The sequence below is a fragment of the Neomonachus schauinslandi genome, chromosome 11 (genome assembly GCF_002201575.2).
Source record: "Neomonachus schauinslandi chromosome 11, ASM220157v2, whole genome shotgun sequence".
Taxonomy (NCBI): Eukaryota; Metazoa; Chordata; class Mammalia; order Carnivora; family Phocidae; genus Neomonachus; species Neomonachus schauinslandi.
This window is the reverse complement of record NC_058413.1, coordinates 102,674,302-102,689,922: the sequence shown is the minus strand read 5'-3', so window position 1 is coordinate 102,689,922 and position 15,621 is coordinate 102,674,302. Positions and strand designations below refer to the sequence as shown.

Genomic DNA, 15,621 nt, shown 5'->3' with positions numbered 1-15,621 from the left:
CCACTGGTGAAAACTAGGTAAAGAGTACACAGGGTCTGCCTTTTAAAAGCAAGTGAATCAATAGCTCTCTCAAAAAGTTTAATTTTTTAAAGAAGAAAAAAAGTGGTACATACTCATAGAAAATTTCAAAATCCAGATTAGGAAGATCTAATTTGGTTATTATACTTATATTCTAATAGACACAGTATTCATTTATTTGGGGGTTTTTCAACTGTATTGATCACTTTTAATCAAAGCAAGAAATATATAGTTCATTAAATTTTCCCCTATACCCTTGTCTCAGGGCCACATGGGAAGCTTTAAAAAATGACACAGGGCTCTAAAGCTCATGGATGGCTCCCTCTGGGCCAGTCATCAATCGTGGTGGAATTGATTTCTTTTTGAGTCCCCACTTGGAACAATTCGTTTTAATGGTTATGTCTGGTACTGCGTGCACAGAATTTTGATGTCATCCGTGCATCCAAATAAGAATATGGTGACTCATTAGCAAGGTCCATCATGGCATGGATCACAGAAGTGGTAATATACATGCCACAGATTTATCCTCTCTGTTGGCTGGAAGTAGTTTTGTTTTTTGGTTTAAAAAAAAAAACAAAACCTCACACACTTCAAGAGACAAGTGTTAATAAAATCCTCTGTGCAAAGGTTCTTAGAAACCCATTCTTCTATCACATCTAAGTATTATGTTGTTTTTACATATAGTAACTATTTTATACAGTTTTCACTTTCTAGTCACACTATACATGGGAATAACTCCTACAGAGAGTTGCTCATTGAAATCCAAAATAACATCATTATGGCACTAAGAAACAGGTAAGAAATGAAGACTAAACAGAACTGAGAATAAAACTGGCAGAAGGAAGACTTAAGATAATCATGGTTTAAAAAAATGAAAGATACTAAAGCAATCAGCTAAATAGTTATGACAGAAACAAAGAAATGATCCAGCATCTGGAGAGTTGGTATCCCTAAAATGGATGGACAGATAAAGTATTAAAATACTGTAGATTGCTCTAGAAAAATAAAATCTGCAGATCAGAAAGGAACACAGTATTTTGGAGGAAACTAGTAGAATGACTGACACATGGACAAAGACTTCCAGTATAAAGAAAAGGTTTTCAGACTGGCAGACAAAGGAAGTCACCTAAGAAAGTAAAACTCATGTTGGTGTGAGTGGCGGGGATTTGGGGAAATCAAACTGGTCTCCAATTTCTCCACAGTATCGTGCCAAAGACAGTTTCATGTGAGGTCTATGAAATTGTAAGAGAAAGAAAGCATGACCTAAGATTTTAATACTCACTTAACTGGTCCTTGGGGGGAAAAAATTAAGAATGCTTATTTCTGCAGCTTGCATAGCAACAAATACTACTGTATAAAATTGAAAAACAAAGTTTTAAAGATAAGTTTCCAGATTCCTAGTGTTTAACTCCAGGGAAATCTTTCAGGGAATAAAATACTTTGTGGTAGAAAAATTTATGAATATTTCACCTTAGGTATCTTTGTTTTGCTAAGATACTTGAATTTAATTTTTAATTTTAGTTACTTGTTTGGCTCCTATCATATGGTTTTTCTTATTAAATTGTGTATCAGTTCTTACATCTGTATACATATATAGCATGACTGTAAAAATGGTCACCATTTAATGTTAATAATGATAGTTTCTGGATGGATGGTAGGGATTTTTTTTCTTGGTGGTACATTTATTTTTTTTTTAAGTTTTTAATTTTAATTCCATTAGCTTGAATCCTTATAATGGACAGGTGTCACTTATAAAATAAGTCATAATTAAGTCTATTAAGAGGTTTGGAAATAGATCAAAATTTTTAAAAGACACACAAACAAGGGAATTTTGTATCTTAACGAGTAATTTTAAAACAAACTCCTAGCGGCCTTGTGAAATAGAGCAGCAATGATGGGTAACAGAGTGCGGCCAGGAGACCGTATCATGGGGATCAGACTTCCCCAGGTGAAGGTCTACCTGTCTTAATGGCTAATGAAGAAACACAAACTTTCGAAGCTTTCTTGCAAAACACTGAACTAGAAAAGGTATTAAAAACATAGTACGTTTATTTAAACTGTTACTTTTCATAATTCATTGAATCTTATCCCAGGTCAATATCTTCATTCTATTACCTTACTGAATACATTCATTAGTGTTACATAAAACTTCACATAAAATTAAGTAAGAGTTAAAAAGTACAGCTAAGAACATAGTCATGATCTGTGTGAGAGGATTCACCATTATGCCACCCTAGTCCCTGATGGGATTACTTTTTCTGTTTCATGGGCCTCTCAACCTTAAACTCCCTTTTGTTTTAAAGAAAATGAAGCAGCTCCTCTGAGCTCCATCCCACCGAGTGCCCAGCCACTGCATTATCGGTTCATGTTGACCCAGTGGTACCTGTCCACCCGGGGGACAGCAGCAGGCCTCGGACCCTTGGGATATTTATGCAGTGCATGATAAGTGTTCCCTAGGAGGCCCATGCGGCCATCTGCCATATTCTTTTTGCGGGAGACATGGAACCAAGACTGAAAGGGCTGTTTCAAGTTTTCAACCTGGAAAAAAAAATAAAAAAGAAGGTATGAAGATCATCTCTAAAGTAATAAGCTAGACCGAAATACTAAACACAAACCCATAACTCAGAAGCTAAGCCTTTAAAAAGCATAGCGAGTACAAATGAATAGAAATCAAAGCAGATGATGATCCTTGGAAAATTGTCTAGCATGGGGGGGGGCGGTGGTAATAAAGTCATGTCATACCTTTTAACAAAATTAAATCTTTAATCCAACTAAAATACTTAAAAACACATCTTCAAATTTGTGTATATTCTTGGGTTCTCTTCTACCCACCCCTCCCCTCACTGGCTTAACCCAAAACTGTCTAATCGTAACCTCTAGGGCTGAGGTCTAGAAATATCCATTTTCAACATCCCAAATGACCAATACAGATGTTTTGCAGACCACACTCTGAAAAGATATTGTTCTACAAGTGTATGGCTGACTGTAGATCTGATCCCTAGATGGAAGAAAATCTTTCTAAGCCTAAGAATAGAATTAAAGGTATATATGTCATTACATGGTTTTAAACTTTTATACATGGAGAACTATATAATAAACTGTAGAGTTTAGTTTCCAAACTACCAGAATAAATATTTGCCAGTAATATGAAAAGGGGTTAAAATATTTCTAACCTTTGAAGAATCTGTACTAATAATATATTAAGACCTCAAATGGTAAATGGGTAAAGAAAAAATTCATAAGACAGTAAGTACCCAAAACATTTGGGCATGTGGAGAGTTGGGTTTCTTTAATGCTTAAATTAATAGTCTATAACAGCGTCTTTAGCAAATTATTTTTAAATGAGAATAACCAATTTTAGCAAAAATGATAAAACAGACACTTTCACATGGAGCTGGTTAGAGTACAAATAAATAAAACCTCCCTAGATGGTACTTTGGCCATATCCTATCACCCAGTAATTCCAAGTCTGAGGATCAAGTCTCCAGAAATAACTTAAAATTCAGTCATCTCTACAAGTTATCAGCTTTTTTTATATCACAACAATGTGAAAATCTAGATGATTGCCAGTAATAGATTAAATAAATTACAAGGGAAAAAGTAAGTATTAAAATGTTAAGTATTTAAATTGTCTTAACATGCATAAAGGATTAATTTCAAAAAACATACAAACAAGTATATACATAACAGTATCAATAGAGAGTCTGTCTAGATCAGTGTTTTTCACATTGAGGGTTGCTACTGTTTCTGGGTCATGAAATCCATTTAGGTGGTTGAAATCAATTTAATTTAATAGAAAATATGGAGGGCATTATGTCAAGTAAGGATGAGTATTGTTTCATGAAACTTATTTCCAACATATAAATATACATATCTTTCTAGGAGTTGTGGCTAAAATATATTTCATTATTTTTAGAAAAACTGCTCTTGTGGGATTACAGACCTTTGATCATTTCTTAATATTCCAGATTTTCTACAAATGGTATGTTATTTTCTGCTGGCAAGAAAGCCCACTAATTTTAATATTTAATCAGGAAGGAATTTGGATGAAAGGAAACTTGTGTTCAGATACTACACAGAAAAACAGTATTACAGAAGACTGTAGCTCCTGAGCACTCAGCCAAGTAGAGAAACTACATATAGAAGAAAAAACTTTTCCAAATTGTTATTGTGATTTTAATCTTTACAGTTTTTTCTGTTTTCCACTTTTACAGTGAATAAATTCTTTTTAGAATTAGAATGGGGGGAAGCATAGAGAAGAACTGGAACACACTTCACCTGGTAAATACTCTTTGGATTGCTCACTTTAGGAATGATCTGAGGTTCTTTGTTACAACTTTCTTCATCGGAGGAAACGCCAGAGGAGTGGTCTAAAGTGGCTCTATTAACAGCATAGCTGATCTGTTGGGAAAGCTCCCATTGCTCCCACCTGCCTTTAAAAGAAGCGATTGTAAATGGGTGATTTTTCTCACCATACCTAAGTGGGAAAAGAAAATAAAGTATTCGTTAGGGATTCAAATTTTCACAAGTTGTTTTTATCTCTCCTCTTTTCTACAGACCACTCACTAATCTGCAAAAAGTTATTTTAAACAACAAATGGAAATGGTTTGACGGCAAAGCAAGTTAAGAGACATTGTGACCTTCAGCTACCACAGGGTGGTAATTGGGGTTATTCTGTAAGCGCTCTCGGTGAATTTTTCAGAAAAAGACAAGAACTAGTTTCTTTCAGTTCAGCTAAAGGACTGCATTGCAACTTCTCTGCCCTTTGATACTGCCTATAATCCTTAGACGTTATTATCTACGGTTGGCAATGAAGTGCAGGGATTAAAGTCAGATTTCAAATACTATGTAAAGTCTTTGTGCTTCCAGGCCATCCGCTCCTAATGGAAGTTTGTGCGAATCAAGTTTGCATCCGAAACCTTAACCGGCCAGGGCCCTCGGCCTGCTAACCACTAACGCAGGGCTGTGGCGCATCATCTCTCACAAAGGTGTACAGAACTGACTATGTAACCAAGGTTTCCGGGGGTCACAGGCACACCCCCTCCCGTGAGATTACTCACCTACAGCACACTTCAAAGGGATCTACCCATAGGGTCATCTCCTTTGGAAGTCCCAGGTGAGAAAAATCCACTTTACTTTCAGCACAAGCCCTTTCTAGAATGGGATCTTTATTCTGAATATTATTTATCCTGATACACCTTTAAAAAGCAAGGAAAGGGAAACAAAGATGGGGTGACAGGCGCCTTAGTAGAAGAATCATGTGATGGGCAAACGGCTCCAATACACACAGCTCCCCCCTCACCCGCGACCCCTGCCCCGTCCCCGCCCTCCACGTTCTATGGGTAGAACCATCGACTTTTTACACAGCTACTCAGAATGTGAGTTGCATCACTAAGCCACACAATTAGTGTGACGAATGTTCTCTGCTTAATCCACCTCACATAAGGGAGTTGGCCCTATAAGTCTTCAACTATAATTTAAGCTACATAGGTTTCAACTACGCACTGCCGCCTGCTGAATCTCTTTCTTTCAAGCCCAGGTTCAAATCAATTTGAGCCCATAAAACTTATGTTACTCAGACTCTGCCGACAGAATCCTTGCCAATGGCGATCACTCGCTTGTGACTTCCTTCCCTTTGCCGTCCTACACACCGCCTCTCACCTGAAGGCTTGCCCTTTGGAAGGGAAGTCAGAGTGCCAGTGACTTCTGTAGGTTTCAAACAAGATCGTCATCAGCTTTTCTGCGAAGTCTTTTACTTGCTGTTTACTCAATTTGTCATGTTTTTTCACCAGTCTTGTGACAAAGAAAACTGCTGTTGCAATTTCATCCCTCATGATTCAAGAGAAAGGAGGAGGTCTGCAACCATTAAAAGGAAGCGAGAATAAATTAAATAGAAACAGGGTCACACTGGTTATCAACATGTAATTGCCATTGGGAAGTTTTATAGACCTTACGTTTAAAGTAGAAATCGTTTGCTAGTCCTTCATGAACGAAATAAGCGCATCGATACTATCAATTAACAAAACAGCCAGGAGCACCAATTCCTCAACTAGTCAGTTTTTAATATTTTCAAAGAAAAAAAAAGACCCGCTTTTCAAAACTTCAGTACACTTAAGCAACAAATGAAACACCACTATGCAACTTAAGTCAAAAAAGGGGAGGGGGGCCTGGGTGGCTCAGTCTGTTAAGTGTCTGCCTTGGGTTCAGATCATGAGCCCAGGGTCCCGGGATCGAGCCCCGCATCAGGCTCCCTGCTCAGCGGGAAGCCTACTTCTCCCTCTCCCTCTGTCTGTTGCTCCACCTACTTGTGCTCTCTCTCTCTGTTAAATAAACAAAATCTTTTAATGAAAAAAAAAGCCCTGATACAAGACAGTAAATTATACCCAAGCAATGCTTTTTAAAAACATGTTTCCAGAGAGCAAAACATTTCAGGATATAGTAGTTCTAAAATGTGGCTCTCAGGTCACATGCTTTAAGTAAAAGTTAAAGTTAATCAAACATACATGATACTTGCCAGAAAAAGTGCTTTAGCCCAACAAAAAGCGGGCCAGCATTAGAAGACACTCTCCCCTACACCTGTTCTGTTAGTTTTAGGCTGAAGTTTATATAAACCTGGGTCCCAGAGCCTGACAGGTGTTTAACCTTACACAGGGGCAGTCCGTTAGGGTAATTAAATAGCTTCTTCCAGGTCCCCATCAGATTCCTCCCTGGTATACGCAGAGTGAGTTCTTTAAAATCTGAACATCTGAAAAAAGATTTTCCACCTGGATTTGTCTCTTCTATTTTGCTATTAAAGTCTTGTCTCTTATGACATAGATTGAGAATCAAGCCTTCTCCTTCCATATCCTAATATCCTACATTCCAGTAATTTTGTCTCTAATTGTAACTGTCAACATATTAAAGAATTTTGTCTTGGGTCGTGTATAAAACTTAAGACAACTTTCTTTGAACAATCGTTATGTTGACAACACACATTTTTTGCTAGAATGTTTATTTGCAAAATAAGTGGAAAAGATCTTGGGGTTTATCTAATCTCATTGGTTCTCAAAGTGTGGGTCACTGACCACCTCGTTCGGCCCCACTGCGCTGCTTGTTAAAAATGCAGATGCTTCTAAAGGTGAAGCCTGAGAATCAGTAGATCACAAGTACTTCCAGATGATTCTTATACCCACTAAAATTTAAGAACCACGGCACCTGACATATAAGTCTTTAAACCCACAGTAAGGGGTCATTCAAGTTCTTCATCAGTGAAAAAGAATTCGTTCTCCTAAAAGGAAGCCCATTTCATTTCTAAAAAGCTCCAAATACCAAGCGGTGCTTCTTCCCTTGGAGGTGCCAATTCCTCCTAATGGAAGCCTTACTTCTCTGGAACTATAGACTGTAGCTGACGCTCGACTGCATGAAGACACTTCAAATGCCAGTTCTTCAGCCTCTCCTGAGCCTTCTCTTTTGGAGTGCTAACCTCAACTTTTAACAGTCCTTCCTATAGACACCTTACTCCAGATGCTTCACCATGCTCGGCGCTCACCTGTGGAGGAGTTTCAGGTATGTCAGTAATGCTTGTTTAAAGTGCGGAGCCCAGGACACACAGGGCCCCGGGTATGCTCTGCCATTGCAGATGAGAGTGGGACTGTCCCCTCCCTTGCTGCAGATACCGTATTTCTAGAACGCAGCCTCAGGTGGCATTCACCTTGTTGGCATGGCATCCCACCACTGCCTCGCGTTGAACTTGCAAGGAGTCTTTTTCACTAATGCTATTGGTTTTTTACATCTTTCCCTTCCTGGACAGCTTAAGGTTTAAGAATATGGGCTTCGGAGTTAGACAGACCTAGGTGTGAATTGCAACTTTACGATGCACTGTCTGTGTAGCCTGGAGCAACCTGCTTACCTCCTGAACTTTCAGTTTCTGACCTGTGAAATGGGAGGGACAAGAGTGACCCCCCAGGGTTGTTAACGAGATTACAATCAATAATGCACAAACGCACCTTGTCCAGAGCCTGTCTAGCTGTTGTGACAGGAAGCTGATTAAGAAATCAGCTTAAAATCAAGTGTCATGGGATTGAGTCCCAGTCCTTCGTTTACCAGACATTTAGGGAAGTTTCTCAGTCTCTCTCATCTTCAAAATCTCATCTGTAAAAAAGGGGGTAAAACGTGTGCCTATAGCCTTGGAATCAGACTTCCAGAACTGGAAGGCTTTGTAGGGTTATGAGAATTAAGTATAAAATGCCTAGAACAGCACCAAATACTCCGTAAATGCTCTGTAAATGATAGATATTACTACTACTACTATTGTCTTATGAGGTTCTTGTCCAGGTTAAATTATAAAATTAGGGTGCCTGCGTGGCTCAGTCATTAAGCATCTGCCTTCAGCTCAGGTCATGATTCCAGGGTCCTGGGATCCAGCCCCGTGTTGGGCTCCCTGCTCAGCAAAAAGTCTGCTTCTCCCTCTCCCACTCCCCCTGCTTGTGTTCCTGCTCTCACTATCTCTCTCTGTCAAATAAATAAATAAAATCTTTTTTAAAAATTATAAAATTATATGAAGTATTTAGCAAAGTGCCTGGCATACAGTAAGTCCTCAAAAAGTGGTAGCCTTTCTTATTAATAAATAATAAGTTTATATTTATCATTTTATTGTCTTTTCTAATGCTTTGTGGATTAAATGGGGGTATAAAACAACTGCATATTACAGTTATACCTGTCATATTTCATTGTGTTAAATTTAGACCATCACTATAAGGAATCAGGATTATGTGTGACCCAATTCTGTCATTCAATAAATTCTCTTATCGTTTTGGCTGTTATCTGTAAATTTGGCAAGAATATATCCTGCTACAAGTAATAAACAAGTTGAATAGAACAAAGATCAAGCAGGAGCACCTGGGTAGCTCAGTTGGTTAAGTGTCTGCCTTTGACCCAGGTCATGATCCCAGGGTCCTGGGATCGAGCTCCACATCGGGCTCCTGCTCAGTAAGGAGTCTGCTACTTCCTCATCCTCTGCCCCTCTCCCCACTTGTGCCCTCTCTTGCCTTCTCACTCTCTCTCTCTGAAATAAATAAATAAAATCTTTTTTTAAAAAAAGAATAAAGATCAAGCAAACTGCTTTGACAAAATCCAAGTGACTCTAGAATACATTGGAATCTATTCTAGAGAGACTATAATGTTAGTATTACCCTTTTGAAATTTTATATAGAGAGAGAGAATAGACTAGGATAGAGAAATACAAATATTTAATGTTGTTATGAACTAAGATTTTCAATGTAAGGAAAAAGGGATAAAAGTGTAAAATCGAGGAAATTAAGTAAAAATCCTATAATGTTAAATTTGAAATGGTAGTATTAATATGAACTTGAGTTTTTTTCCTAAAAATTTGTGTTTTAGTTCTGTTTACTGAAAGGTCTAGAATTAGTAAGCAATCCTGACATTCATTTTGTGGTCTCTAAATACCATTTCTCACTTTAAAAAAATCCTTGGAGAAATGGCTCATTCCAGTTGTAGTTCAGGTAATATATTAGATGAGCGTGGAATGTATTTCTGGTAGAAAGCAAGAAAGTTATGCAAAACCAGTGGGTCATGTCAAAAGACATGAGCCTACATGAAGAGCTCCCGTTGGCCAAAGATAAGTTATTTTGAACAGTATAATAGATACTGAGGTCCTTCAACCAGTTCCCCTCTTTAGGGTCAATGCAATCATCCCCCAACTGCTGGAACCATCAGCAGCTAATGGCTCAAAGCTGCATTTCTCACTGGGACTTACTCTCAGAAACTATCTCACAGTAAAGATATCCTCCCAGGGGTGGCCTGCAGTGCAGCCTTTGGCTAACATGGGGATACAAAAACCTGGCCCCCTTATAATTCTGAAGAGCCACCCCATCTCCGGAGTTCCCTATAAAATAGACGGAGTCCTCAAATGCAACTGCATCATTGGTCCACCTGTCTCCCTGGCTGGTCCTATCTTTCTCACTCCCTCATGGGTATATCTCTCAAGAGGATTCCCTACTAAACCTTCTACATGCAGTTCTCTATCTCAGAGTCCGTTTCTAAGAAACCCAGTCTGAGACAGTTTTAAGGAAACAGACTCTAAAATGGAATTTTGGAAATGGATTACTTACCTGCTGGCTGGAGTAAAAACTTCATTGCTAGTGGTAATAGAATCTGGATATGGATGGCTCCTGGCATGCTGGACCGCTAGAACTTAAAACTTTCACCAGTGCTGAACTGAGATGCAAGATAGATATTATTATTGGAAATACAGCTAGGGTTGCACTGGCTACTGTAATATCTTTGATGCTTAGGAGGTATGAGAAATGATCATCTAAGCACTATGGAAATGGTGGTTGAGCACCTGGATATCAAGTAATGACATAAGTTAATAAGTCTAGCTCAATTCAATATATTAAGTATTTCAGTATCTACTATATGCCCCAAACATATAAAAATAAAATTAAGTTGTGACTAGGACCTTAATGACCTTCTACTTTCACAGTATCTTATTGATTTCAGCTTTCCATCATCTATTTCCTATTCCCCTTACTCAATTACAGGGGTTTCCAAACTGCTGTACTTTGGAATTACCTGAATATCTTTTAAAAATACTGATGCCTGACAAGAGTCTATGCCCAGACATTGTGCTTGAAGGAAGATGGAATGCAACCAGGGCATCAGGACTTTTAAAAGCTTCCCCAAGTAATGAATGGGCAGCGCAGATGGAATAGCATTAAGAGACGTAACTCCTAGCCATTAAGGAGATTTCACATTTATTTTACACCCTTGATTGCTTTGTAATGCCTTGAGCTTAACAAAGATCATGATCACAAATTTGCATCATTTATCTTCATCTTTTCTAGCCTTTGCTGGGGCAACTTTTGCAAAGTTTTTTTTTAAATTCATGTTAGAAGTAGAAAAATTGGAAATCAGGACAACTACTCATATATTGCTGAAATAAAATTTATTTTGGAACTAAAGGCAACATGCATTAGCATATCCTCAATCTTTTCCTTTTCGAATGGTTAGTGTTTGCATTTATAATACTAAAGTGGTGCCAGGTGCTTAATAATTCTTTCACTAGTTCACCTTCCCAGATGACATATTGTTACAGTGCACTTTGAATTGGTGCAACACGTTAGCTGATGAGGCTTTGAACCTCCCTAGTGATATTTTCTGCAACAGGCCCAGGCAGGCCCTGGATGTTATGAATAGAACAGTGGAATAACAATGTACCTAGAGTTCAGGAAAGAATAAATAGAAACTAAACATCATGCAAGACTTCCTTCAGTTACTTGTTTATGATGATTTTAAACACCTTACTTAAATCACCTCCTACACATAATGACAACTAGAGCTTCTGTTATAATTGACATTCACTCCATGACTATTTACTGACCATCTAACTGCATATGAGATGCTGCTAAGTGCCATGGGGTTAAAAATTTTGTTTCAACTTTCAAGAGGCTTATAATCTAGAGAAGGAAATCAGTTATGTACACAAATAACTATTTGGATGCTGAGTTTGGAGATATGAGATACTCAAAAATCACTCCAGGTTTCCAGCCTTAGTTACCAAAACAATAATGTTTCATTGAAATAACTGAGTTCAGCAGAAGAGTTGGTAGAAAAAGAACAGTGGCTGGTTCAGGTTGAAATATACTGAGTTTTTGATGGTAATTAAACACCCAGGTAGTAATGCTCATTGACAGGATATTAGAATTTAGCAAAAGGTCTAGCCTGGGCCAGCCTAAACCAACCTCAGGTGTAAGTAGAATAGAAAATGGATGCTGAAATTTGAAGACAACTCCCTTCAGCTCAGGTCATGATCCTGGAGTCCAGGGATGGAGCCCCATGTCTGGCTCCCTGCTCAGCCAGGAGCCTGTTTCTCCCTCCCCATTCCCCTGTTCCTTCTCTCTCTTGCTCACTCTCTCTCAAAGAAGACAAACGTAGAAGCAGATTTTCTCTCTCTCTCTCTCAAAGAAATTTGAAGACCAAAAAAAAAAAAACCAACCCCAAATCCAGCTCTTCCACCATTTCTATGGAATGTCTAAAATTCCCATTATAAAGCATTTAGTCCCCTGATTAGATGTTGTCTTTTCAGGATTTCCTCCTGAAAATGTCAAATGAGTTATCCTTAATAGAACAAGAGAATCATGTTCTATCTGGAGATGTTTGGAAAAGGGGAAGAAGCCTGGGGAAGCACCACAGAAACGGGTGGAAACATGAGGTTTTTGGCCATTCAGAATGAGGATGAAAAACAGAATGAAGAGGAAGCCTTTTGAGGGAGGCAAACCATAAGAGACTTTTTTTTTCTAATTTATTTATTTGAGAGAGCGAGAGCATGAGCAGAGTGGAGGGGCAGAGGGAGAGGGAGAAGTAGACTCCCCATTGAGCAGGGAGCCTGACTCGGAACTCAATCCCAGGATCCCAGGACCGTGAACCCTAGCTGAAGGCAGACGCCCAACTGACTGAGCCACCCAGGTGCCCCAAACCATAGGAGACTCTTAACTCTAGGAAACAAACTGAGAGTTCCTGGTGGGGAGGTGGGTGGGGGCTGGGGTAACTGGGGGATGGGCATTAAAGAGGGCACATGATGGAATGAGCACTGGGTATTGTATGCAACTGATGAATCACTGAACTCTACCTCTGAAACTAGTAATACACTATATGTTAACTAAATTGAATTTAAATAAAAAATGTAAAAACATAAATAAAATCTAATAAAAAGACAAATTTTACCTTCTTATCTGTAACAGAGAATCAAATGGTAGAAAACACGAAAATGACTGAAATGACCTTGCACAAGTTAACAGTTTCCCGAATTGCATTTCTTCCTTTTAGCATGAGGGACTTCAACTCTTATCACTAAGGCACCTTCAAGCCCCAAGTCTCATCAATAATGGTAAACCTTGAAAATCTGCTTCTACATTTGTCTTCTTGATCTTAGCTAAACTTCAGTATAAAATTGAAAATATTTATGCATTTAATAATTTAAAAATAGACTAAATAATTTTAAAATATCATTTACGTTGAACATTACATTCACTAGATTTTCTTACATATATTAAAGATTATTATTTTATTTTTTTAAAAGATGATCCTCTCAAGCAGGATCCAACATATGTAGTGTGTCTTGGGGTAATGTATTTCATGAAGCTCCCAGAGTTAAACTTCACAGGGCAGCTTTTTGCTCAATTGTCTTTTTTTTTTTTTTAATAATTCTTCCCACTATAACATCTGATGCTCAGTAAATATTTATTGAATGAATAAATTCAGTGATGAGTACTATTTCTTTTGTTTCTTCATTTTTTCCCTTTAGTTTCAGAGGTAGAATTCAGGGATTCATCAGTGGCATATAACACCCAGTGCTCGTTACACCATGTGCCCTCCTTAACACCCTTCACAAAGTTACCCCCTCCCCCCACCCACTTCCCCTCCTGCAATTCTCAGTTTGTTTCCTATGATTAAGACTCTTTTATGATTTGTCTCCCTCTCTGATTTTGTACCGTTTTATTTTTCCCTCCCTTCCCCTATGTTCATCTGTTTTGTTTCTTAAATTCCACATATGAGTGAGATCATATGATATTTGTCTTTCTCTGACTGACTTATTTCACTTAACAGAATAGCCTCTAGTTCCCTCCACATCGTGGCAAATGGTAAGATTTCATTTTTGATGGCTAAGTAATATTCCATTGTATATATATATACCACATCTTCTTTATCCATTCATCTGCTGATGGACATCTGGGCTCTTTCCATATTTTGGCTATCATGGACATTACTGCTATAAACATTGGGGTGTAGGTGCCCCTTTGAATCACTAGGTTTGTATCCTATGGATAAATACCTAGTAGTGCAATTGCTGGGTCATAGGGTAGCTCTATTTTTAACTTCTTGAGGAGCCTCCATACTGTTTTCCAGAGTGGCTGCACCAGCTTGCATTTCCACCAGCAGTGCAAGAGGGTTCCCCTCTTATACATTCACTGGGTTTTTGATGTGATAGCCAATCTTATCAGACCTGTTTGATTTCCTTAGCATCCCTTCCTTAAGTTGCAAATTATATCCATTTGCAAATGCACATCATTGCTAAGGAGGAAAAAAATACAGATGTTTTAGCAAAAATCCCACTTCTGACAGAAAGTATATATTTTTTTAATAACTGCAAGTAAGCACCGTTTTATAAAGTGATGAACTATTCTACAATGAACTCTTCAGTCCCATTATGTTCAAACCCCATACTAAGGAAGTTACATTAATGTTGAAACAAAATTGCATATACTAAAATGTTACCTGATAAAATTCTACAGTTATGCTATGTTTATTTGAACCCAAGAGAAATTAAGTTTAGAGCTGCCTAATCTATAAGTGAAACATTTACTGATAAACTAAATGAATCAAACTATTACGATGCTTCTTTTTCATAAAGTGACCATGCAAGTGTATTTATCACAAGCCTTTTTCCTACTTTATTTGTATTTCCTATGTGCATTATTGAGCAATCATAATGTAAGTGGTATCATGCCAGGAGGACCAGATATAGATATAGATATGTCCGTGAAGTCATATATATATATGAAATGCATCAAGTTGGAAACCAAGATAGCCCACTGCAAACAATTCAGGATATAAGACAATGTATATATAGTGCTCTGTACTAATATATGTATGTTATATACACCAGCACTCTCTACTATTACAAAATGCTGATTTCAAAAATACAATTAGAACACTGGAGAATAACATTCTCCTAGTAATGGGAGATACTAGTTATATAGTGAATAATTAATTAAGTGCAGAAGGAGTTAGAGAAGAAAAAGATCAAGATGAGGCTCCAGGCTCCAAGGAAGATTTTACCCTGGAAGTAGGAATGGAGTTTGAGATTTAAACAAGCTACAGATGAGCTAAGAGGGGAAAGACAATATGAACTTGATAAAATGTTTGAACTTGATGAAGTCCTTGAGATATGCTCTATGGATATAGAGGAAATAAAGATAACAAATCAGAACTATGTGATTCTTTTCAGAGTTACATAATTTTTTTAAAATTAAAGAACATAAACCGCACCTAGAAAAAAGGCTTAAGTGCCAAATGGGGAGAATTGAAATAAAAACAAGAATAGGTAGACCTCCTCTGGTGGTGCTTTAAAGAATGGCATAAAGTATTTCCATGCTTATGAATGTATTAACAAGATAATCAGTCAATTTCCTGCTTTTAGCTTCATAAAGTTACAGAACACATTCTAGAGCTCTTAAGAACAGACTTTCTTCAACTGTGTACTCAGACCACCTGAAATTACCTCTAAAAACCTGAAAAATCTACATGAGGCTTTTTGGAGAGGGGACAAGGGCTAACCAGTGGTGGGAAGCAGCCAGGAAAAGTTGATCTGTTTCCTAACAGTCTAGAGAAGTTTGTGGACTCTTAACTGACTCAATGAATAAAGCCCTGAGACAAACATTCTGGAAGAGCCATTGTAGTCATCTGCTGCCCACTGACCAAACCTTATGATGTGGTGGTGCCCAGACAGCTGTTTCCCTTGAATTCACATGTGTATACAACCCTGTTTACAACAGCTTGGCTTCTGTGGGAGTCCTCTCTTGTACTTTTTGTGAGCTCAAGACC

The 15,621-nt window shown here is 38.0% G+C and overlaps 1 protein-coding gene across 1 annotated transcript; it reads right to left on the bottom strand.

Annotated features, from left to right (window-relative positions):
• Positions 1 to 2,373: 2,373 nt before the first annotated feature.
• Positions 2,374 to 5,852, bottom strand: BTG4 (BTG anti-proliferation factor 4). Its single transcript, XM_021696615.1, has 4 exons — positions 5,680 to 5,852; positions 5,079 to 5,216; positions 4,297 to 4,495; positions 2,374 to 2,556 (listed from the first exon to the last, which is right to left on the bottom strand). Exons 1-4 carry the CDS (start codon positions 5,850 to 5,852, stop codon positions 2,374 to 2,376), a joined length of 693 nt encoding a protein of 230 aa, XP_021552290.1.
• Positions 5,853 to 15,621: the final 9,769 nt, after the last annotated feature.